Source organism: Myotis nattereri (genome assembly GCF_964212035.1).
Source record: "Myotis nattereri genome assembly, chromosome: 8".
NCBI classification, from domain to species: domain Eukaryota; kingdom Metazoa; phylum Chordata; class Mammalia; order Chiroptera; family Vespertilionidae; genus Myotis; species Myotis nattereri.
Window position 1 is genome coordinate 88,065,825 of NC_138083.1, and position 23,911 is coordinate 88,089,735.

General features: G+C 42.0%; 1 protein-coding gene across 2 annotated transcripts in view; it reads right to left on the reverse strand.

The window, feature by feature from the left end:
- DTNA (dystrobrevin alpha) overlaps positions 1-22,076 on the reverse strand; it is a 311,835-nt gene extending 289,759 nt beyond the window's left edge. Inside the window, exon 1 of one of the 2 annotated variants that reach the window (XM_081097324.1) lies at positions 21,782-21,829. In XM_081097324.1, the coding sequence (XP_080953450.1) occupies positions 21,782-21,789 (8 nt within the window). In that variant the 5' untranslated portion in view covers positions 21,790-21,829. Of the gene's footprint in view, positions 1-21,781 lie in introns of both variants that reach the window. The other variant, XM_081097321.1, reaches the window with a different exon arrangement.
- Positions 22,077-23,911: the final 1,835 nt, after the last annotated feature.

Sequence of the window (23,911 nt, forward strand, 5' to 3'; positions counted from 1 at the left end):
TAACTTAGTAACATTTTCCCACACATTTTTTGGTTTAAAACTGTATTTCAGATGGATAATGTTCCCAGGTATAAAGAATACTTAGTGAGGGTACCTAAGGGCTGGGGTGGTGTAGCTCTAGAACAGGGGTGGGCAAACTTTTTGACTCGAGGGCCACAATGGGTTCTTAAACTGGACTCAGAAGAAGGAGCTGCGGCCGTGTTTCCCGACGTTGCCAGGTTAACACTGCTGCTGGTGAAGGGGCGGAAGGGAGAGCAAGAGAACCCTCCGCTCTTTCGGCTCCGCGGGCCGGATAGAACAGCCGAACTGGCCGGATCCAGCCCGCGGGCCGTAGTTTGCCCACGGCTGCTCTAGAATCTGCCAGAAAAGAGTCTATGAGAATGGAGGGACCTCCCAGCCCACATCATGGATTCCTGAGAGGAGAAAGCATTGATTCAGAGGAGTAGAGTGCCCTCATGGGGTCTCAGACCCTCAGCACAGATGGCATGTTCTGTGAGCCTTCCTGCATCGCTGTCCAAGGACTCCCTCATCCCACTGACCTGGAAAGTGCTTGTCATTCAGAAACAGGTCAACAGTCATCCTCTGAGATTCATCCTTGAGAATCAATGTTGACAGATACTTTTCAGTTTACATTTGCATAAAAAATATGGATTAGATTTTTGTGAAAATGGAGTAGAAGTACTTTTTTTATTGAACAACAATAACCAAAACCCTGGATGTTGTACATAAAATAAACATACAAAGACTCTGAAAGTTGGATGGAAGGCAAGCGGGAGGGCCACAGGGCAAAAGGGTGGTAAATGGCAGGGTGAAGTTTTATTTTGCCTCATATACCCCAGACTTGGAGTTGAAAAAACCAAGAGCCCAGAAATGCCAATAGGCACCGATTTTTTTAAAGGGCCAACAAAAGCACGTTCTCTCTAGCCAAGGGACCTGGAAAGAAGCAACATAAAACAAACAAAAACATTTAGACAGTAACGGCTCTACTCCAGTTAATAAAACAGAGAAAAACTGGGATTCTACCACCCACGCCAACAAAGGCTGAGCAGGGAGCTTACACTTCCACCCTCCCCAGGCTGACACAAGGCGCTCAACTTCTACTAAAGTGACGTCACAGAAGACCCAGCAGGGAGCTGAGACCTTCATTCCCATCATGTGGTGATGAGACCCCCACCTCCCACCGCACTAGGTTGTCAATGGAGACTCAGTGAGAGCCTGGACTTCCACCCTCACCTGGCTGTGCTGAGTTTCGCTCCCCTTCTTCACTGGGTGATGTTATACCATAGGAGCCTTAGGGAGGATCGGGGTGTCATCACAGCCCAGGAGCAATCAGGCTACCTCCCTGCCCCCAGCTTGTCAGTGGAGGCCACAGAGGAAACAGAAAAGGAGGCACTCCTACCACTCCTAGTGGGAGAGGTCTCAGGGAAGACAAGGTGAGGGGCCTGAATTACCACCTTGCCCCGTAGTAATGTGGAGCCCCCTCAGGTGACAAAAGAAACTGAGTGGGAAACCTGCCCCTCCCCCCACCCCCCACCGGCAGTGATGAGGTAGCACCATCTCCATTTTGCCCTCTAGAATGATGTTAGAATTCTGCCAAAATGGGTTTAAATCAGATCCAGATTCTCTTAACATAATAATAAAATGTCTAGGTTTCCACTGAAAATCGTTCATCATACCAAGAGCCAGGAAAATCTCACGCTGAATGAGAAAAGACAATTAATTGAAAGGTACCCATAATGATATGACAGAGATAGTAGGTTATCTGGCAATTTTTTTAAAGCAACCAGAATTTGAAAATACTTAAATAAGCAATTATGAACATGCTTGAGACAAATGAAAAAGTAGAAAGGTTCAGCTGAGAAATAGAACATATAAGAAAGAACTAATGCACTGTGTGATTATAACAAAAGATCTAACATTCATATCTTGGAGACCTGAAAGATGAAAAGAAAATGGACAAGGCATATACACAGCATGGTCAAATTTATAAAAAAAAACTAAAGACAAAAAAAAAAATATGAAAAAGAGCAAGAGAGAAATGGCACTTTACTTTTAGGAAAAACCAATTAGAATGGCAGTAGATGTCTCGTGAGAATCCATGGAGGCCAGGAGAAAGTGGCACAGCATTTTTCAAGTGCTGAAAGAACAGAACTGTCAACTTAGAATCCTATACCCAGTTAATATAGCCTTCAGAAATGAAGGAGCAATCAGGACATTCTCAGATAAAGGAAAACAATGATTTATCATCAGCAGATCTTCCTGCTCTAAAAGAATGGCTGGAGGAAGTTCTCAAAACAAAAAGAAAGCAATAAAAGAAGGAATGCTTGAACATATGAAAGAAGAAAAAACATAGTAAAGAAATATATGAATAAATACAATGAGCTTTCTCCTTCAAATGAATTCGAGCCTTCAAAATTCTATGCAAAAATTATAGCACTGTCTAATGTGACTCTAAATATACACAGAAGAAATATTTAAGGCTTTTATGCTATAAATGGGGAGGCTAAAGGGACATAAAGAGAGGTAAGGTGTTCTGTTTCACTTGAATTGATAAACTTACAGTAGTAGTAAACCAGCGGTTCTCAACCTGTGGGTCGTGACCCCTTTGGGGGTTGAACGACCCTTTCACAGGGGTCACCTAAGATCATTGGTAAACACATATGTAATTACATATTGTTTTTGTGATTAATCACTATGCTTTAATTATGTTCAATTTGTAACAATGAAATTGGGGGTCACCACAACATGAGGGACTGTATTAGAGGGTCTCGGCATTAGGAAGTTTGAGAACCACTGTTAAGTAAACGGTGATAAAGTGTATGTATATGATGTAATACTTAGAGCAGCCACTAAAAAAATCTATACAAGGAAGCACACTTAAGAACATCATAGACAGCCCTAGCTGGTTTGGCTCAGTGGATAGAGAGTCGGTCTGTGGACTGAAGGGTCCCAGGTTCGATTCTGGCCAAGGGCACTTGTCTCAGTTGTGGGCTCGATCCCCAGTAGGGGGCATGCAGGAGGCAGCTGATCAATGATTCTCTCTTATCATTGACCAGAGGCCCAGTGCATGAAATTCGTGCACAGGGGGTGGTGGCCCCTCAGCCCAGCCTGCACCCTTTCCAATCCGGGACCCCTCGGGGGATGTCTGACTGCCTGTTTAGGGAGATCCCACAGGACATCCCTCTCACAATCCAGGTAACCGCTCACTTGACTGCCTGCCTGATCGCCCCTAACTGTCTATGCCTTGGCCCCCACCACCGTGGCTTTGTCCAGAAGGAGTAATGGACGACTGGAAGGTGTCCAGTCTATCTGATTTAATTAGCATATTACCCTTTTATTAGTATAGACTAGAGGCCCGGTGCACAAAAATTTGTGCACTCGGGGGTGGGGGGGCCTCAGCCTGGCCTGTGCCCTCTCTCAGTCTGGGACCCCTCGGGAGATAACGACCTGCTGGTTTAGACCTGCTCCCAGGTGGCAGCGGGCAGGCCCAATCCCTAGGTGCAGCCCCTGGTCGGGCTCAGAGCAGGGCTGATTGGGGAGTTGGGGCACCGCCCCCTGTCATGCACAGAGCAGGGCGGATTGGGAGGTTGCGATGCCACCCTCAGTCATGCTCAGGGTAGGGCCGATTGGGGGGTTGGGGCACCACCCCCTGTCACACTCAAGGCAGGGTCGATGGGGAGGTTGCGGCGCCACCCCCTGTCACGCACAGAGCAGGGACGATCAGGGGGTTGGGGCGCCGCCCTCTATCACCCACAGAGCAGGGCCGATCAGGGAGTTGGGGCGCCGCCACTCTCACACTCAGGGCAGGGCCGATGGGGAGGTTATGGCTCTACCCCATCACACACAGAGCAGGGCCCATGGGGTGGGGGGTTAGGGCGCCGCTCCCTGTCACACACAGAGCCGCAGGGCGATCAGGGGGTTTGGGCGCTGCCCCTGTCACGCTGATCCCGGTGCTGGGAGGGATATTACCCTTTTACTATATAGAATAGAGGCCTGGTGCATGGGTGGGGGCCGGCTGCTTTGCCCTGAAGGATGTCCTGGATCAGTGTGGGGGTCCCCACTGGGGTGCCTGGCCAGCCTGGGTGAGGGGATGATGGCTGTTTGCAGCTGGTCACACATCCTTCAGGGTGGGGGTCCCCACTGGGGTGCCTGGCCAGTCTGGGTGAGGGGCTGAGGGCTGTTTTCAGGCTGGGACTGAAGCTCCCAACTGCTCCTTTTTTTCTTTTTTCTTTTTTTATTCTGGGCCAGCTTTAGCTCTTAGGCTCCAGCTCTTAGGCCTCTGCTCCTGAAAGCAGGTATCTGGTTTGTTTCGGTTCTATAATCGAAACTCTGTACCAACTCCAGCTCTGAGATCCCAGCTGGCTGAAAGCTGGTTTCTGGGGTTTTGTTTAGCTTCTATATTTGTTACAATGTTTCTTAAACTTCAGGCTCAGAGGCCGGCAAGGCAGGCGGGGAACGTTGGAGTCCTCTGTCACTGAAGCAAGCAAGCCTCATGTTAGTTTCAAGCTGCCTGGCTGCTGGCCGCCATCTTGGCTGGCAGTTAATTTGCATATCGCCCTGATTAGCCAATGGGAAGGGTAGTGGTCGTACGCCAATTACCATGTTTCTCTTTTATTAGATAGGATGTTTCTATCTCTCCCTCTCCCTTTCTCTCTGAAATCAATAAAAATATATTAAAAAAAACATTATAGACAAATAATAATATAATTCTATAAATGCTCAAGTAATTCACATAAAGGCAGGGAAAATTCCCAGAGAAACTAAAAAAAACCATAAACAAAGAGAAAAACCAAAAGTAAAATAGAAGGCACAAGCCCTAACATAATAATTACAGTAAATGAAAGATACAACTATATTTTATCTATAAGGACTCATCAAATATAACAATATAGACAGATTGAAAATGAAAGAATGGAAACAGAAATATCATGCATACATCAATCAAGGAAAAAGAGGAGTGTTTATATTAATATCAGTTAAAGTAGACTTTGAGCAAACCCAATTACCAGATACCAGAGTCAATATACCAAGAAGACATAGTAATCCTAAATACGGATATAACAAACTGAGCTACAAAATATGTAAAATCAAATGGATAGAATTAAAAGGATAAATAGGCAAATTCACAATTATAACAAAGGCTTCATACTCTTTCAACAATCAATAGGACAACTAGACAGAAAATTAACAAACATATATAAGGATTCATCAGCAACATCAACCAACAGTATATAATGAACATTTATAGAGCACTCTCCCCCCAATCATCTGAATACACAAAATTTTCAAGTGCTCATGGAACACATCCCAAGATAGAAAATATTTCAGGCCATAAAATAAACATTAAAAAATTTAAAAGAATTGAAATCATATAGTGTGTTCTCTGATAAAAATGAAATCAAACTAGAAATCAGTAACAGAAAGATAACAGGAAAATCTCCAAACATTTGGAAAATAAACAACACACTTCTAAATAACTCATGGGTCAAAGAGGAAATCTCAAAAGAAATTTTAGGAAGGACTTGAACTGAATAAAGATAAAAATACAACATAGTAAGATGTTTGGGACATCGTTATGACAGTGCTGAGAGGGAAATTTATAGTACTAAATTCAAACATTAGAAAGGGGAAATACCTAAAACCAATAATCTCACCTCTCACTCAACAATATAAATAAACCAAAAGCAAGCAGGCTGGAGAAAATACTAACTATAAGAGCAGAAATCAATGAAATGAAAAACAAAAACAATGGAGAAAATTAATGAAACAATGTGTTCCATTAAGGTCAATAAAACTGACAAACCTCTAACAAAACTGAAAGCAGCATGAAGATACAAATTACCAACATCAAGAATGAAGCGAGACAAAGATTAAAAATGTTGGCGGAGTAAGTGGATGCTGCACAGACACGCTCCCAGGAACAAACTGGTATTACAACTAAAATACAGAAAAACTTCCTGAATAATCAACGGAAAGCACAGGAGAGAACCCTGACACCCAGGACCAAAAGTGGAGGTCACATCGAGACTGGTAGGAGGGGCAGAGGGGTGAAAGGGCTGGCCTGGTGCCCACAGGCAGCAAGGGAAGTTCCAGAGAGACATATCCGCTCTGGGGGATTCCCACTGAGAGCTCTGAGGTCTAAACCCCACGCTGGGCCTCCAGCCGGGAGCACCAGAACTGAGGACAGTACCCCCACAACATCTGCCAGGGAGAGAAGGCTTGAAATTTAGGCACCCTCCTAAAGGGCCAATGCATAAAATTCCCTGTGGAGCCCCGTACCGTGTGCTCTGGCAGAGGGAGGGCAGAGTGGACTGGAGCTGGGTGAGCAGAAGCCGGGACCCGGGGCTCTGGACTAGAGCTCAGAAGGCAGAGACCCCCATTTCCTGTACTGAGACATTTTCTCCGGTGGAGGACATAGGACATCTTTCTCAGGCAGCATTAGCTATACAGCAGCTTTGCCTGGGAGGAACACAGCTGACCCACCCTGCTGGTGAACACCTTGCCCCACCTTGGGAGTTCCTGAGGTTACTTAAGAGACTAAACACAACACTTAGCCTCCAGGCAGAAACAGCTGCCCCACCCTGCGAAAACAAAACTGAGGATGAATGCCTCCGGGCAATTCAAGTCTGAATCCTGGTACTCTACAGCAGGGGTTCTCAACCTTCCTAACGCCCGACCCTTTAATACAGTTCCTCATGTTGTGGTGACCCCCAATTTCATTGTTACAAATGGAACATAATGAAAGCATAGTGATTAATCACAAAAACAATATGTAATTATATATGGGTTTTCCGATGGTCTTAGGCGACCCCTGTGAAAGGGTCGTTCAACCCCCAAAAGGGGTCGCAACCCACAGGTTGAGAACTGCTGCTCTATAGGCAAAGGCAGTCTGTGGAGGCTTTGAATCTTTGCCTGATCTAATTAGCCAGAAACAGCTTTTGACACTGTCCTGCACTAGAGATTGAGAGGTGTAGCAGATCTACCTAATACATAGTCACAAACCCAAACAGGCAGCCAAAATGAGGAGACAAAGAAACAACCCATAAATAAAAGAACAAGAGAATTCTCCAGAAGAAGACATATGCCGGGAGCCGGTCCATCCTTGCTGTTTCAAAGGACCTGGCATATATGGCATACTGTTCTTAAAATGTTTGCTCACCTTCTTGGAACTATGTGTCTTAACCAAGGTCTCCTCTCTGAGAGAGATTGTTTCCCCAGGTAGGGATTTTCCCCTGAAGTTAGGGAGGGAATAAAACCCCTCAACTAAGTGCCAGGCGGGTAATTAATCACTTTAACTATGAACAATCATGCTTAAGCTACATAATCTTTACTCCCTGGAATGGAGATAAGAAACGCCCTAACCTTTGTAATAGAGATTGATAGGATTGGAATCAACTGGTATAAATACAGATGTAACAAGACAGCAAGAGACAGAGAGAGAGGAGAGAGAGACAGAACCTAGGCACAGAACCTACACAGAACGTTCTCTAGGGACAGAAGAACTTCGCTGGAGAGAACATGGCAAAAGATCCTGGACAGAAACTGGCCTCAGAACCTAGAGACAGAACCTAGTGAGAGAACATGGCAAAAAGATCCTGGACTGAACCTGACTACAGAAATTGGCAAGAGAACCTGACTAGAACCTGGTGACTGAACCTGGCTGGAGAACCTGGACAGAACCTGACTGGAGAACCTAGCGAGGGAACATGGCTACAGAGCCTGGCTGGAGAACCTGGAGAACCTAGCAAGAGAACATGGACACAGAACCTCTCTGGAGATCCAAAGCAGAACCTCTCTGGAGATCGAGACCAGAATTTGGCTGGAGATCCTGGCTAGGCTGCTGATCAACTGAACGCTGTCTCCATGTCATTCCTTCTTCGCCAACTCCGTCTACGCCTTTGGGAACCCCTGGACCCGCTGGGGTTGGACCCCGGCAGACATAAACAAAAGAGATAAAACATTTGTCTGAAACAGATGTCTGAAACAGAGTTCAGCATAATGATGGTAAAGATGATCAACAAGTTTGAGAAAAGTTATAGGAACTATGACAAAAGAACAGTCGGAAATAAAGAATGACATAGCACAAATAAAGAACACATTGGAATACACAGCAGATTAGGGGAAACTGAGGATCGAATCAGTGAATTAGAAGATAGAGTTAAAAAAATCAATCAGAGAACCAAAAAGAAAAAAACAATTAAAAAACAGGAGGATAGCCCTGGCCGATTTGGCTCAGTGGATAGAGCGTCAGCCTGAGGACCGAAGCGTTCCGGGTTCGATTCCGGCTAAGGGCATGTACCTAGGTTGCAGGCTCCTCCCCAGCCAAGGCCTGGTCAGGGCTCATGCAGGAGGCAACCAACCGATGTGTTTCTCTCACATCGGTGTTTCTCTCTGTTTTTCCCTCTCTCTGAAAATCAATGAAAAAAAGATATCCTTGGGTGAGTATTAAAAATTAAAAAATAAAACACCAAGACGACAGCTGAAGGGAGCTTTGGGCCAATGTGAAACATAACATTAGAATAGCAGGTGTGCCAGAAGAGGGAGAAAGGGAGAAAGGGAGAAAGAACACGTTTGAAGAAATAATGGCAGAAAATTTCCCTAACCTGGTAAGGAAAAAGGCTGCACAAGTTCAGGAGGCACAGAGAATCCCAAGCAAAGAGAACCCAAACTGCCCTGGCTGGTTTGGCTCAATGGATAGAGCATCGGCCTGCAGACTGAAGGGTCACGGGTTCGATTCTGGTCAGGGGCACATGCCCAGGTTGCAGGCTTGATCCCGGGTGTGGGGCATACAGAAGGCAGCTGATCAATTATTCTCTCTCATCACTGATGTTTCTCTCTCTCTCTCCCCCTTTCTCTCCCACTCCCTTTCTCTCTGAAATCAATAAAAATATATTTTTTAAAAAAAGAAGAACCCAAACAGGCCCATGCCTAGACACATCATATTTAAAATGACAACAATTAAAGACAAAGAGAGAATCTTAAAGGCAGCAAGAGAAAAGCAAACTGTTACCTACAAAGGAGCTCCCATAAGGCTGACACCTGATTTCTCATCAGAAGCTCTATAAGCCAGAAGGGAATGGCATGAAGTACTCAAGGTAATGGAAAGCAATGATCTGAAACCAAGATTACTATATCCAGCAAGGCTATCATTCAAAATAGACGGTCAAATAATGAGCTTCCTGGGAAAAAAAAAAAAAAAAAGGCTAAAGGAGTACATCATGATCAAACCAGCATTACAAGAAATGCTAAAGGGACTGCTGTAGTGAGAAGAAGAAACAGAGAGAGAAACCTAAGCATACAGAATTAAAATAGCAATAAATATGTACCTATCAATAATAACCCAAAATATAAGTGGATTAAATGCTCTAATCAAAAGGCACTGGGTAGCTAAATGGATACAAAAACATGACCCAACTATATGCTGTCTACAAGATACCCACCTCAGAACAAAAGACACAGGATGAAAGTGAAGGGATGGAAAAAATTTTTCCATGCAAACGGAAAAGAAAAATAAACAAAACTAGAGTAGCAATACTCATATCCAACAAAATAGACTTTAAAATGAAGTCCATCACAAGAGACAACAAAGGTCATTACATAATACTAAAGGGATCAATCCCACAAGAGGATATAACCCTAGCAAACATATATGCACCCAATACTGGAGCACCTAAATATATAAAAAAAAAATTTCTAGAGGACTTTAAAGGAGAGGTGGACAACAATACAGTCATAATTGGGGACTTTAACACTCTGATGACTTGACTGGATAGATCTTCCAGACAAAAAGTTAATAAGGAAACAGTGACTCTAAAAGACACACTGGATAAGATGGATTTAATTGACATTTATAGAACATTTCACCCCAAAGCAGCAGAATATATATTCTTCTCAAGTGCACATGGGTCATTCACAAAGATAGATCACATGTTAGGACACAAAACAAGTCTCTACAAGTTCAAGAAGATTGAAATTATATCAAGCATCTTCTCAGATGACAATGGAATGAAATTAGAAATCAACTACAGTAAAAACACCCCCAAATATTCAAATATATAGAGGATAAATAGCATGTTGTTAAACAATGAATGGGTTACCAATGAAATCAATAAATAAATCAAAAACTTCCTTGAAACAAATGAAAATGAACACACCACAACCCAAAATTTCTGGGACACAGCAAAAGCAGTTCTGAGACTGAAGTTGACAGCACTACAGACATACCTCAAAAAAAAAAAGAGAGAAAAGAATAATCAACAATAAACTATTTAACCCTAAAACTTAAAGAACTAGAAAGAGAACAACAAGAAAATCCCAAAGTAAGTAGAAGGAAGGAAATAATAACAATTAGAGCAGAAATAAATAACATAGAGTACCTGAATAGACCAATAACTACTGATGAAATAGAAGCAATAATAATAATAATAATAATAATAATAATGATAATAATAAACTCCCAGCAAGCAGAAGCCCAGGCCCAGAAGGATTCACAGGGGAGTTTCACCAAACATTCAAAGAAAAACTAACATCTATACTCCTCAGAATATTCCAAAAAATCCAAGAGGAAGGAACACTTACAAACTCTTTTTATGAGGCCAGCATTTTCCTAATTCCAAAACCAGATAAAGACACTACAAAGAAAGAGAATTATAAGCCAATATCCCTGATGAACATAGATACTAAAATTCTCAACAAAATATTAGCAAGTCAGATCCAGCAATATATTAAAAAGATCATGCATCATAACCAAGTGGGATTTATTCCAGGGATGCAAGGCTGGTACAATATTTGCAAATCAATAAACGTGATATATCACATAAACAAATTAAAAGACAAAAATCACATGAACATACCAATAGACGCAGAAAAAGCATTGGACAAAATCCAACACCCATTTTTGATAAAAACTCTCAGCAAGTGGGAATAGAACAGTGATGGTGAACCTATGACACGTGTGTCAGAGGTGACACGCGAACTCATTTTTTTGGTTGATTTTTCTTTGTTAAATGGCATTTAAATATATAAAATAAATATCAAAAATATAAGTCTTTGTTTTACTATTGTTGCAAAGATCAAAAAATTTCTATATGTGACATGGCACCAGAGTTAAGTTAGGGTTTTTCAAAATGCTGACACGCCGAGCTCAAAAGGTTCGCCATCACTGGAATAGGAGGAGCATATCTCAACATGATAAAGGCCGTATATGACAAACTTACAGCCAACATCATACTCAATGGACAAAAATTAAAACTATTTCCCCTGAGAACAGGAACAAGACAGGGATGTCCGATTTCACCACTCTTATTCAACATAGTACTGGAAGTGCTAGCCATAGTGATCAGACAAGAAGAAGAAATAAAAGGCATCCAAATTGCAAAGGAGGAAGTAAAACTCTCACTATTCACAGATGATATGATATTGTATATAGAAAAATCTAGACTCCACCAAAAGACTACTACATTTAATAAATGAATTTGGCAATGAAGCAGGATACAAAATTAACACCAAAAAATCGATGGCTTTCTTATACACCAATAGTGAACTCACAGAAAGATAAACTAAACAAACAATCCCATTTACCATTGCAACAAAAAAATTAAGATACTTAGGAATAAACGTAACCAAGGAGGCAAAAGACCTGTACTCAGAAAACTACAGGATGTTGAAAAAAAGGGATAGAGGAAGACGTAAACAAGTGGAAAAATATACCTTCTTCATGGGTTGGTAGAATCAACATAATTAAAATGTTCATACTGCCCAAGGCAATCTATAAATTCAAAGCAATTCCTATTAAAATACCAATAGCATATTTCACAGATCTAGGACAAATACTCCAAAAATTTTTATGGAATCAAAAAAGACCCCAAATAGCTGCAGCAATCTTGAGAAAGAAGAACAAAGTTGGAGGGATCACAATACCAGATTTCAAGTTACACCACAAAGCCACCGTAATCAAAACAGCCTGGAAATGGCACAAGAACAGACATGTAGATCAATGTAACAGAACAGAGGACCCAGAAATTGATCCAAGCCATTATGCTTAATTAATATTTGACAAAGGAGTCAAGAGCATACAATGTAGTCAAGACAGTCTCTTCAATAAATGGTGTTGGAAAAACTGGACAGATACATGCAAAAAAATGAAACCAGACCACCAACTTACACCATACACAAAAATAAACTCAAAATGGATACAATACTTAAATGTTAAGTCGTGAAACCATAATAATCCTAGAAGAAGCCACAGGCAGCACAGTCTCAGAAATCTCTCATAGCAATATGTTTATGGATACATCTCCTACAGCAAAGGAAACTAAGGAGAAAATAAACAAGTGGGACTACATCAAAATAAAAAGCTTCTGCACAGCAAAAGAAACCATCAACAAAACAAAAAGGGAGCCCACTGTATGGGAGAACATATTTGGCAACGATACATCTGATAAAGGGGTAATATCTAAAATATATAAGGAACTCATACAACTTAACGAAAGGAAGACAAGCCAAGTAAAAAATGGGCAAAGGACCTAAATAGACACTTCTCCAAAGAGGACATACAGATGGCCAAGAGATATATGAAAAAATGTTCAAAGTCACTAATTATCAGAGAGATTCAAATTAAAATGGCAATGAGGCATCACCTCACACCTATCAGAATGGCTACCGTCAACAAATCAACAAATGACAAGTGCTGGCAAGGATGTGGAGAAAAGGGAATCCTTGTACACTGCTGGTGGGAATGCAGACTGTTGCAGTCATTATGGAAAACAGTATGAAGTTTCCTTAAAAAATTAAATATGGAACTGCCACTTGACCCAGTGATCCTACTTCTGGGAATATATCCTAAGAAAATTGAAACACCGATCAGAAAGAACATACGCACCCCTATCTTCATAACAGCACAACTTAAAATAGTTAAGATCTGGAAACAGCCAAAACCAGTTTAGCTCGGTGGATAGAGCGTCGGCCTGCGGACTGAAGGGTCCCAGGTTCGATTCCGGTCAAGGGCATGTACCTGGGTTGCGGGCACATACCCAGTAGGAGGTGTGCAGGAGGCAGCTGGTCGATGTTTCTCTCTCATCGATATTTCTAACTCTCTATCTCTCTCCCTTCCTCTCTGTAAAAAATCAATAAAAATATATTTAAAAAAAAAAAATCTGGAAACAGCCCAAGTGCCCATCAGTAGATGAATGGATAAAAAAGCTGTGGTATATTTATACCATGGAGTACTATGCAACAGTAAAAAAAAGAAAAGAAAGAAAAAAAAGAATCTCTTACTGTTTGAGGCAGCATGGAGGGACTTGGAGAGTATCATGCTAAGTGAAATAAGTCAGACAGAGAAAGACAAGTATCACATGATTTCACTGATATGTGGAATCTAAATAACAAAATAAATGATGAGTGGAGTGGATCCATAGACATGGAAGCATGGAACAGAGTGGGAAATCTTGGAGGGAAGGCAGAGGAGGATGGGAGGATGGGAAGTAATCAACCAAGAACCTTGTATGCATACTAGGGGCCCGGTGCATGGATTCATGCACATTGAAAGAAAATTAATTAGAAGAAATATTTTAAGATCACAGCAAGCTAACCTATGGCAGATACTGCGAGAAACCAGGCTACCATCTCTCTCCTCTCTGGGTTCGGGGTGCAGGTGAACTAGATTTGGGGCCAACAGGGCCCCCTCAGCAAGCTAACCAACAGCCAGCAACCTAGCCTACAGGTCAGAACATCTGCCCCTGGTGGTCAGTGTGCATCATAGCTACCGGTCGAACTGCCAAACAGTTGCTTGATCGCTTAGGCTTTTATATATATAGATATGCATGACCTATGGCCACAGGCAATGGGGCAGGGAGGGCCTGAGGTGGGGGCAGGGGCGAGCTGGAGGGGGTCCATGGGGAAAAAAAGATGATATATGTAATACTTCAAACAATAAAGATTTATTTATTTTTTTAAAAAAAGAATGAAGCAAGGGATATCACTACAGACCCCACAGACATCAAAATAACAAAAATAAATAACTCAACAAAAATAAATTGGACTACTTAGAGATAACTAAATCGTAATAAACTTAAATTACCACAACCCACACAGTATGAAAACAAATCATTTAAATAGCCAAAAGTATTATTATAAGCTAAATTGTTCCCTCTCCCAAATTCATACGTTGAAGCCCCAATCCCTAGTACAGAACGTGACTATATTTGGAGATAGGGCCTTTCAAGTTATGATTGAGTTAAAATGTGACAATTAGAGTGGGCCCTCATCCAGTGGCCTAGTATCTTTCTTAGAGGAAATCTGAGCGCCCAGAGAGACACCAAGGATGCACACACAGAAAAGACCATGTGAGGACCTGGTGAGAAGGCGGTCGCTTATGCCAAGCAGAGAGGCCTCAGAGGAAACCAATCCTGCTGACACCTTAATCTTCCAGGTCTCCAGAACTATGAGAAAATATATTTGTTTAAGCTACCCAGTTGGGTTTTATTTTGTTAAGGCAGCCCTAGCAAAAAACAACAACAACAAATATTAAAGAAACAGAGTTCTTAACTAAAACAACACACACACACACACACACACACACACACACACACAAAATGCAACCTCGCAGCCCAGATGGCTTCACTGGAGAATTCCATCAATCATGTAAAGAATAAAGACCAATTCTATACAATCTCTTTCAGAAAATAGAAGAGCATGGAATACGTTCCAATTCATTTTATAAAGCTAGTATTTTCTGATACTATTATAAAAGAAGGTACCAAAAAATAGTTACAGACCAGTATCTCTCATGAATATAGACATAAAAATATTTAACAAAATATTGGCAAACAGTAGTGTGTACTATAAATTATACACAAAGACCAAGTGGGATTTACTGCAGCAATGGAAGGTTGATTCTAGTCAAAAATCACTCAATATACTTCACCATATTAACAGACTAAAGAAGAAAATTAAACAGTCATATCACTTGAGGGGAAAAAAGTACTTTTACAAAAATTAATACCTTTTCATGATAAAAAAAAATCAGAAAAATTGGAATGAAGGCAAAATTCTTCAATTTTATAAAGAACATCTGCAAAGACGTGACAGCTGACATTATACTTAATGGTAAAGGATTAAATGTTTTGCCCTGAAAGTAAGCAACAAGGTGAATGTCCACTCTCATCACTCTTATTCAACACAGTACTAAAAGTTCTAGCCAGTGCAATACGACAAGGAAAAAGAAATAAAAGTGAAAAGTGTCCACATCGACATTTCTAAAAAAAAATATAAACTTTTAGGACTAATAAATTGAAGGAAGTTCTCAGGGTACAAATAAACATACCAAAAACAATGAAATTTGATATACTTGCAATAAACACTAGTATAATGATTTTATACTAGTTTGCAGTGACATCTCATTGTGGTTTTAATTTGCATTTCCTTAATGATGTTGAACGTCATCTTATGTGCTTCTTTGCCATTTGTGTATCTTCCTTGGTGAAATATTTCTTCATGTTATTTGCCCATTTTTCTAATTGGATTGTTTGTTGTGTTTTACTGTTAAGTTTTAAGATTGGGCCATTTCGCACAAAGCGGGTAACCTGGGTACAAGGGGCCATGGGATCTCTCCATATATAATTTCTTTCAGTAGCATGTGAGTCTACCATTATCTCAAAATAAAAGGTTTAGTTAAAACATATGGGTAGGATACCTCCTAACTTTTCAGATTATGTATAGCGATGTAAAATAAACATACAGTTCATTTGCATGTTTATCTGTCTCTATAGGTGCAGGTGACATTAAAAGACACACCTAGCTGTCCCACTTTCTGTACCATGCTGATACCCTCAAGTCTGTTGAGAAAAACACAGCTTGGGTGCTGTAAGCAGTTCTTGGCAGCGTCCATGGCTTATGCTAGCTGTCCTATAGGCTCCCTCATGTATTTCCTCAAAATAAAACCATAGCTAGTATCTTTCCTTGACTAAATTCAACCCCACTGGGGGAAAACAAGGATGTCACCAATGTCACAAGTTTAGTGTCTATTTCTTTGCTAGTCATTTTATGCAGGAGCTATCTTTCCATGCTGACATTCTAAACACAACTGTGGGTCACTCCACTTTTATAGTAAATCATACATTGTTTTTAGGTGATAAAACTACTGAAGAGTCCTGGCTAATTTTATATGGTAACCATGAGGTCTGTTCACAAATCTTGCCATTTTCTTCAGCCTGGGCATGTGATAGCCTTCGCTTATGAATAAGAAGATCATATGACCCGCTGTGGCCAATAAAATGTGAGTGCAAGTGGCCAGTAGTGCTCCCTGATGAAAGCCTTTATGAATTATTGTGGGTGACTCACCACGTTCCCATGTGCCTGAGGAAGGATGAGGATGCTTTGGATGATGGGAGCTTTATTAGTCTGGGTCTCTGAGCGAGGAAGGTGTGAAATAGTCTTATATTGACCAACATGGGCACATAATATTAGCAATAAGTAAACCCTTGTGGGGGTTTTTAGTCACTGAAATTCTAGAGTTGTTTGTTGGCCTGCATAATCTATACTATTATAACTGATGGGCATATTTTACATTTACATTAAACACACAGCACTCTTGGGAATAGGACCCTGTATGATGGCATCAAATTGTAAGCTAGTTAATGAGTTATTCTATGGTGCACTCAATGTCATCTTTCTCTCATAACACATGCACACGCACACACACATAAAGCAAAACCAAGTCTTGCATCACCTTCCTGATGGCATAAATCAGAGTGAAAGTTTGCTAGTGATGCTATGATATAAAGCTTTGTGTGAAGCTGGGCATACAGGTAAATGATGCATCACATTCTTCATAGGGATACATGAGTCATAGAAACTATATGCTCTGCCCTAAGGATTCCCAACAGCTTCAAAGAAGAGACACACACATTTGTAGATGTGTACTACATAGGGATTGCGATTCATGGTGAACATTAACATTAATCATATCAACTGCATAGAACCCGCTGTTTGCAGGGAGAAATAACCTTGACTCACATTTATTTTCAGACACTGTGCAAACATCTTTATATGCATTAGCACACAGCCAATCAGTACTCGCTTTTGCTAATGACTGGTGCCATGTGTCTTAGGCTAACACTGTTTGGATAATATTTGAAAAGAGTAAGTTTTTTATCATAACACTTACTCTGAGTCATGTCAAAAGATTTCAATGCAAAAATTAACAGGGTTTTTAAATAAATTTTTACAAAGATATTGCTACCGATGTTTTGATGTTATACTTTATAGCCTCCTAGCAGTGCATACCCTGGACAAAGACTTTTGGGGAAGGTGAAAGAGGTGACTTAAATTCTTAACTTTATCAATTAGAACTTCCAGCTGTTAAAGATATTTCCGTAATTATTTGGAATGCACAAGTACATATTACTGATGTTAAAATTGTCAACAGTTTCAAATGTAACTCAAGTTACTATTTTTGAATTAAAAAAAAATATAATGAGACATTTCTCATAATCTAGCAATCACCAGTCTTTGTATAGGCATTCGTATATATTTTCTTGCTTTATATGGATATTTTGCCTATAAAATATGGGGCAAAAATCTTTGATATAGAAAAAGCATTATGTTTTCCACTTATTTTTATGAAGGAAAAAGTAACTAAAAGATCAAATTAGGAAGTGTCATTATTTTCACAATGATGGGAATTTAAGGCACCAGGATATTTATGAACCAGGTGTCACACCTCATTAGTTCCCAGTGTGGACGACAGAATCAGAACTTCTGAGTTTAGGGTTCTCTCTATCTTTGCGACAGTGGTTATGATTCTTGTCCTCTTTGTACTTCAGTTCCCTTCCTATACAATGAGGAGACCTCAGGAGCCTATTGGGAGGAATTTGGATACTAATTTATATAGAGCCCATGAAATGATGTCCAGCACACAGTAAGTATTCCACAAATGCAGATACTGTGATGTCTGCTTTAAGCTGTTAGGATGTACTTCCCCAGTGTAGTAAACACTTAGGTTCACCTCCTTTACTCCGGAGCCTCTTCTCTTCCCGTGGACACTTCGTAGAATTTTAGGTCCCAGTCATAAGTCAGTTACATTTCTATTTTGAAACATTCTTCCACTTTATCACACATGCAACTACCTTTTCAGATTTCAAAGTGGTTATTAAGGTAAAGAAAGAAAAGAACTATATTTCCTTAAAATTAAATGACTCTCTTCCAAGAAGATACTCACCAGTTGAGGGTAGCACATGCTCTCTGTGCTTTAAAAAGTATTGGAGAGTTTTGTAAACCTCCCCATGTCCATAGGCGGATAATGAGGGGAAACAGTGTGTCTTCTGGTGAAAGGAGAAGTGTAGAGATAACCAGGATGAGACACAGGTCTCTGAAAATAATTCAGGAAATATTTATGAAAGCATTTAAGAAGACCACTGGACTTAGTAAACACTTCCTCACACGTCATTCCTCTGCAAATACGTGATTTTATGGGCATCCTGTTTTGAACTCCCTGCCTGGTCCAGAATTCCTTAACACACACTCTTTTCAAATATATATATAATTGATTTCAGAGAGGAAGAGAGAGGTAGAAACATCAATGATGAGAATCATTGGTCGGCTGCCTCCTACATGCCCCCTACTGGGGATCGAGCCAACCTTGACATGTTCCCTCGACCAGAATCCAACATGGGACCTTTCAGTCTGCAGGCCAATGCTCTCTATATACTGAGGCAAACCGGCTAGGGTTTAACGTGCATTCTTATTGAAGTCTTTCTTTCAGAGATTTTACCTCAATTTGTAAATACGGGTTTACTTGTATAATTACTTCATTAAAGTCTGACCCTCTGAAATGGACAGGGCTCACTCATCTTCCTGCTGACCACTGACCTCCGGTTGTCCATCCAGCACCTGGAATAGAGGGGTCCTCAGGAGGCCGAGATGGTACGATTCTCCCCAAACCAGAGATATGGAACTTCAAAGGAAAAAGTCATGTCAAATCTACCAGGTGAGGTAAAAGGAACAAGGTAATGCTTTCTCTAAAATAAGTAACAGAAACTATAAAACTGGAACAGATCTGAGTCAGGAAAGAAAGGACATGTGTGTATCATAGGATTTATACCTCAATGACAATCAACATCCTATATAAATAGTCTTGGAAAATTCAGACTCAATTTCAATATCAAAAATACTTGTGTCCCATGGTGTGCAACTCTCCCAACCACAGCACTGCCCTCCAGCATCCCCAAAATAACCCTGCAGCCATGCTTTGGTGTGGAAAATTTTTTTCATACCCAAAGATCATGTTTTCACGTAGTTCCAGTTGGATTCCAGTCCCTTTTCACTTATAATGTTGACTAGGTGTGGATTTGAAATGTGTACATTGAATTTAATTAAACTTAAAGACAAGAATTAAGGAAATTTATGATTGTCAAAATAATTTGGAAACTCATTATGTAAAGAAGCATTTAAATTACTTAAAGAATAGCCAATGAAGATTTAAGAGAGACATCTGTCCAAGAGAATGAATATCATGAGAGCTCAATAAGCTCAAATGAAGAGTAATTCTCTGGAGTTCACCCCACGGAGACCTTTTTCAACACCATAGATCATTTAAAACAAGTGAAGATTTAAAATTATTTCAACTTAGAATAATGAGAAAATTTTGATTTCAGTCTTCATTGCTCCACAACTCTGGATAATAGTGTTTACCATTGGGAAAGGCATGATGTACATGAACACCCTCAAAATATAGCCTGCTTTTAATTACGGACAGTTGAAAGAGAACTGCATAAGTCATCTTTAAAAGCTCCATAACCTCTTTTCAGAGTGATTGGATTAAAGATTATTAAAGCTGACCAAAAATTCTGCAAGATCCTATTATGAAGAAAATAATGACCACGCTTTGAGCAAAGTGCAAACAAATAGATTCAGCTATCTGCTTTATAATCTACTTTCCTATTGAATCTTAACTGCTGAAAAGCTTGATTGTGCTTATAAATACTACTTTAATCTATAATTGTATAGGAAATTAGGTTCATACGACAAAAGGAAACTACTCAAAGGATAGCTGCCATAATTACAGTATTAAAATGAGAAAGAGTTAATTGCCCCCAAAGTGTTGCACACAATTAAGAGGATCATCTTGGTAGAGGTGTGGGAAATATATCAAAGATAGACTTTAGGTACAATGGGGTTCTAATATATATATATATATATATATATATATATGCACATATATATGTACGTGTATATATGTACATATATACACGTACATATATATATGATGACTAGGTTAAGAGTACATCAAAAGTCCCGCTGACTCGAATATTTCATAACTGTATGACCTTGGGTGAGTTATTTCACCTTCACCTCTCTGTGGATTTCCCTATCTATAAAACATAGATACTATTATTACCTACTCTTCCCTTTATGGTGGTATAAGAATTAAGTGAGATAATAAAATTAAAGAACATAGAACTGTGCATGGAATTTGTGGAGAGCTGTTTTTTCCTAAAGTTTCTACCTTTGGAATAAACAGAATAAGTGGATTTTTTTGTAAAATAAGTTAATCACTCCCTGTCCTTTAACAATATAGGTAATTGTTACATTCAAAAGAAAACACAACATACATTAAATACCAAGTGACCATAATTGATTACAGGAACCCTTGAAGGTAAACATCAACTCAAAAGGCCTTGTTTTTAGAGCAAGAATGAAAGAATGAATCTAATGGTGTTTACTTCACGAGCGTACCTTTCCTATTTCCCCCCTCAGCTCTACACTTACCTTCTCAAAGCCAGACCCCACGTCCGCCACAGGGAAAGTTGTACTACCCAGTCCCAGCCGCGGTGCCTCGGCGCCCGAGTTCCGCCTGGCCACCCCTCCGCTCCCCTTGGGGCTGGTCCTCGGACAGACACCTCTCCACCTCCCACTTGGGGTTCTAGAGCCAACCTCCCGTCCGTCCTCTGTCCAGTGGAAAACTCCAAAGTGGGCAACAGGCTACACATGCCGGATCCTCACCTGGGTGCCCAGCCGCCCCCGCGCCCAGTAGGAGCGCCCACTCCCACGCAGCCATCCACGCACCGCAGCGCCGGGCCACGCGCACAGACGCCGCGGGCTGGAAAGGAACCCGCCGCGGATTCCCCGGCCCCCACCCCCACCCCGCACTGCCCCCCACCGTCAAGTGCCACCCCCAGTGGAGGTGGCCACGCCACTCCCACCAGCTCAGCCCTCCAGGACGACCGGAGGGCGGCAATGACCACAAAAACAACTCAGCCCGCAGCGACGCCAGCGGCGGCCATCCCCCGCCCGGGGCCAGGGCTGCGCGGCGGGGCCCCCTCGGGGCGAGGTACCTGCGCCCGCGCCCTCGCCGGCCCTCCTGCCGCAGCCGCCCCGCCACCCGGCCCGAGGCGCCGCCCGGCCGCCAGGCGCCCTCCGCAGTCCCGGCTGCGGCGCCGCACCTGCTCTGCGCCCCCTGCGGCCCGGCCCGCGCGCAGGTGGGAACCCCGCGAGTGGGCGTGGGGGCGATCCCCGGCCCCCCCACCCGCGCTCGCCGGCGCTTCCATCCTGACTTTTCGGGCGCCACGCCGGCGCTCGCCCCGCAGCCCACCGTGTCCCCGGCGCCCGGGCTGCGGTCCCTGCGTCGCGGGGCTGCGCGTCCCGGGCATCCCCCGCCTCCGCCGCTCCGGGCGGCCGGCAGCGCCGCAGCCCAGCCCGGCGCCCACTCCTCGCGGCCCCGGACCCGCGCCCCGCGCCCTCCCCCACCCCCGCGCTGTCACGGAGGAAAACGCCTAGCACACACCTTGGCATGGACGGCGGCCTCGTCACCGACTCGCCAAACTCTCAGAAGGTGCCCATTAGTCCGCAGGGCGCTCTGGGCAGGGCGCAGGGCCGCTTTCTTATTATTTAATAATGTTGGAAGTGCCGGTCCTCTGCCAGAGTTGTGGGTCATGTGGGCACAGCAGCGGCTGGCTGCTGCCAGTACCAGGGTTTCCTGAGGATCCTGAAACTATGATCTCATCCTCCTCCTCCGCCTCCCCCGCCCCTCTCCGCGGGCGCGCACGCACGGCACACACACAGACACACACACACACACATGCACACACGCGCGCACTCACACTGTATGCACTACCCTCCTTCCTCGGCCGAATATTCCTCCAGAGAAGCACAGTGTTCACGCTCTTCATTGAAAAAAAAAAAATCCCTCCGGATATTTTTCTCTTTCAAAGCTTGATTTATGTGCTTTGTTTATTTTCCACGGTTTCCCCTCACACGTGCAAGGGATCAGAGCAGAGCCACAGCATTAAAATGGAAAATAATCATTTTCTGATGTTGACCCAGATTTTGGTCAGAACCCAAGGACTCCAACAGCACAATTTCCATGTGAAGCAGAGGCAGGGATATACCAGGCTTGACTATGGAGCAGTCATAACATCTGAGAGCACGCGATGGGTCTCTTCCCCCAGCTGCAAACATTACCTCATGTATTTGCAGAGCATCTTTGCAGAGGCGGCGGCGGGCAAGGCAACTAGGTAGTCACTTCAGAGACACAGAGGTGGCGGTCAGACAGCATGACCTGCCCCAGTGCACACAAGTCAATATCCCTCCCTCAGTGTTAATGGCACCGCGGCTCACAGCTGCTTGCTCACTATAACCAATTCTGGAAACTTAGGTTCTGGGAAATGATGAAGACATTCTTGACTTTTAAAAATTCCTAGTATCTAAGATTGCAAATTAATTAGATAATTAACTTCTCTATATGTGTTTTCATATAATTTTCTCTTGTATAGTTCTATGTATCTCCAGTTTCATGTAATTTTTTCTCTTTTTTTGGTGGTGTTGTATCTGTGTATGCACTCATATCCATTTGTATTGTTTAACTTCTTAGTAATATCCAAGCAATGTTAGTCAATATTTTGGGGGTTGTGATCCATTTCCTAGTGATTTGTATAATTCACTCAAACCCCCTTGAGGTGCCTGATGTATCTGAAAAGCTGTGCTGGATTTTGAAGGATATTGAGAAGTTTACTATTTGGAGCCTGTCCTCCACTGGTGTACATCTAGTTGTTGAGACAAAATATATATATATACTGCAAAGTCCACTGGTGAAATGCTTTATTTTTGTTATGAACTGTCACAAATTAAGTATAAGCTTCTCTCCTTTTCTTTTTGCCTATTTAACTTCTATTCCATGTTAAAAATATTTCATTTGTCTGTGTGCCCGTATTTCATCTGCCTTTGACCCCCATGCCATCTCAATGGCCAAGGTAATATGTGAACTTTGCCCTTCACCTACACACCCACCACAAGTCCTCACAAAGAGCACTCCGGTGTGGCTTTTGTTCAGGTGTGCATAGGAAACCCCAGCAGTCTTCTACTTCTAATAATCCAAAGAGAAGAGAAGTGGTATGAGAGGGATAAAGGGCTAAGGAGAAGGCAGAGGAATAAGCAGTGAAAAGAGCTGGGGGAAGGGACGAATAAAGGAATTAAATTACAAGATGAGAGAGAGAGAAGAGAGAAAAAAAAGGAGAAGGAAAGAGGACCAGATTTCCAGTAAAAGCTAAAATGTTCCAAACGTTACTGCATGGAAAGCAAAATTAGGAAATTCTATAGTTTCATATTGTTATTAAATACTATCTTTTGATAAGCATAGAGGACTTTAATGGCAAGGACACCAGGTGTCAGTCCTGTGGAGACTACCCTGAATGATCTCAGCCTTAAAAATTCTAGTATTGGATCCACTAGGAGAAATAAACAGGCTGACCTATCAATATAAGGTAACAATGAAAGTGACGATGAGATCAAAGAGCCGTGGTGTATACAATGTTTTAAGAATAAGTTACTACTGAAATTCAGGGAGATAAACAGGAAACCAAAAGCACAGGGATATTAAGGCAGGCAACAAAGAGTTAGGCAACAACAACAACAAAAT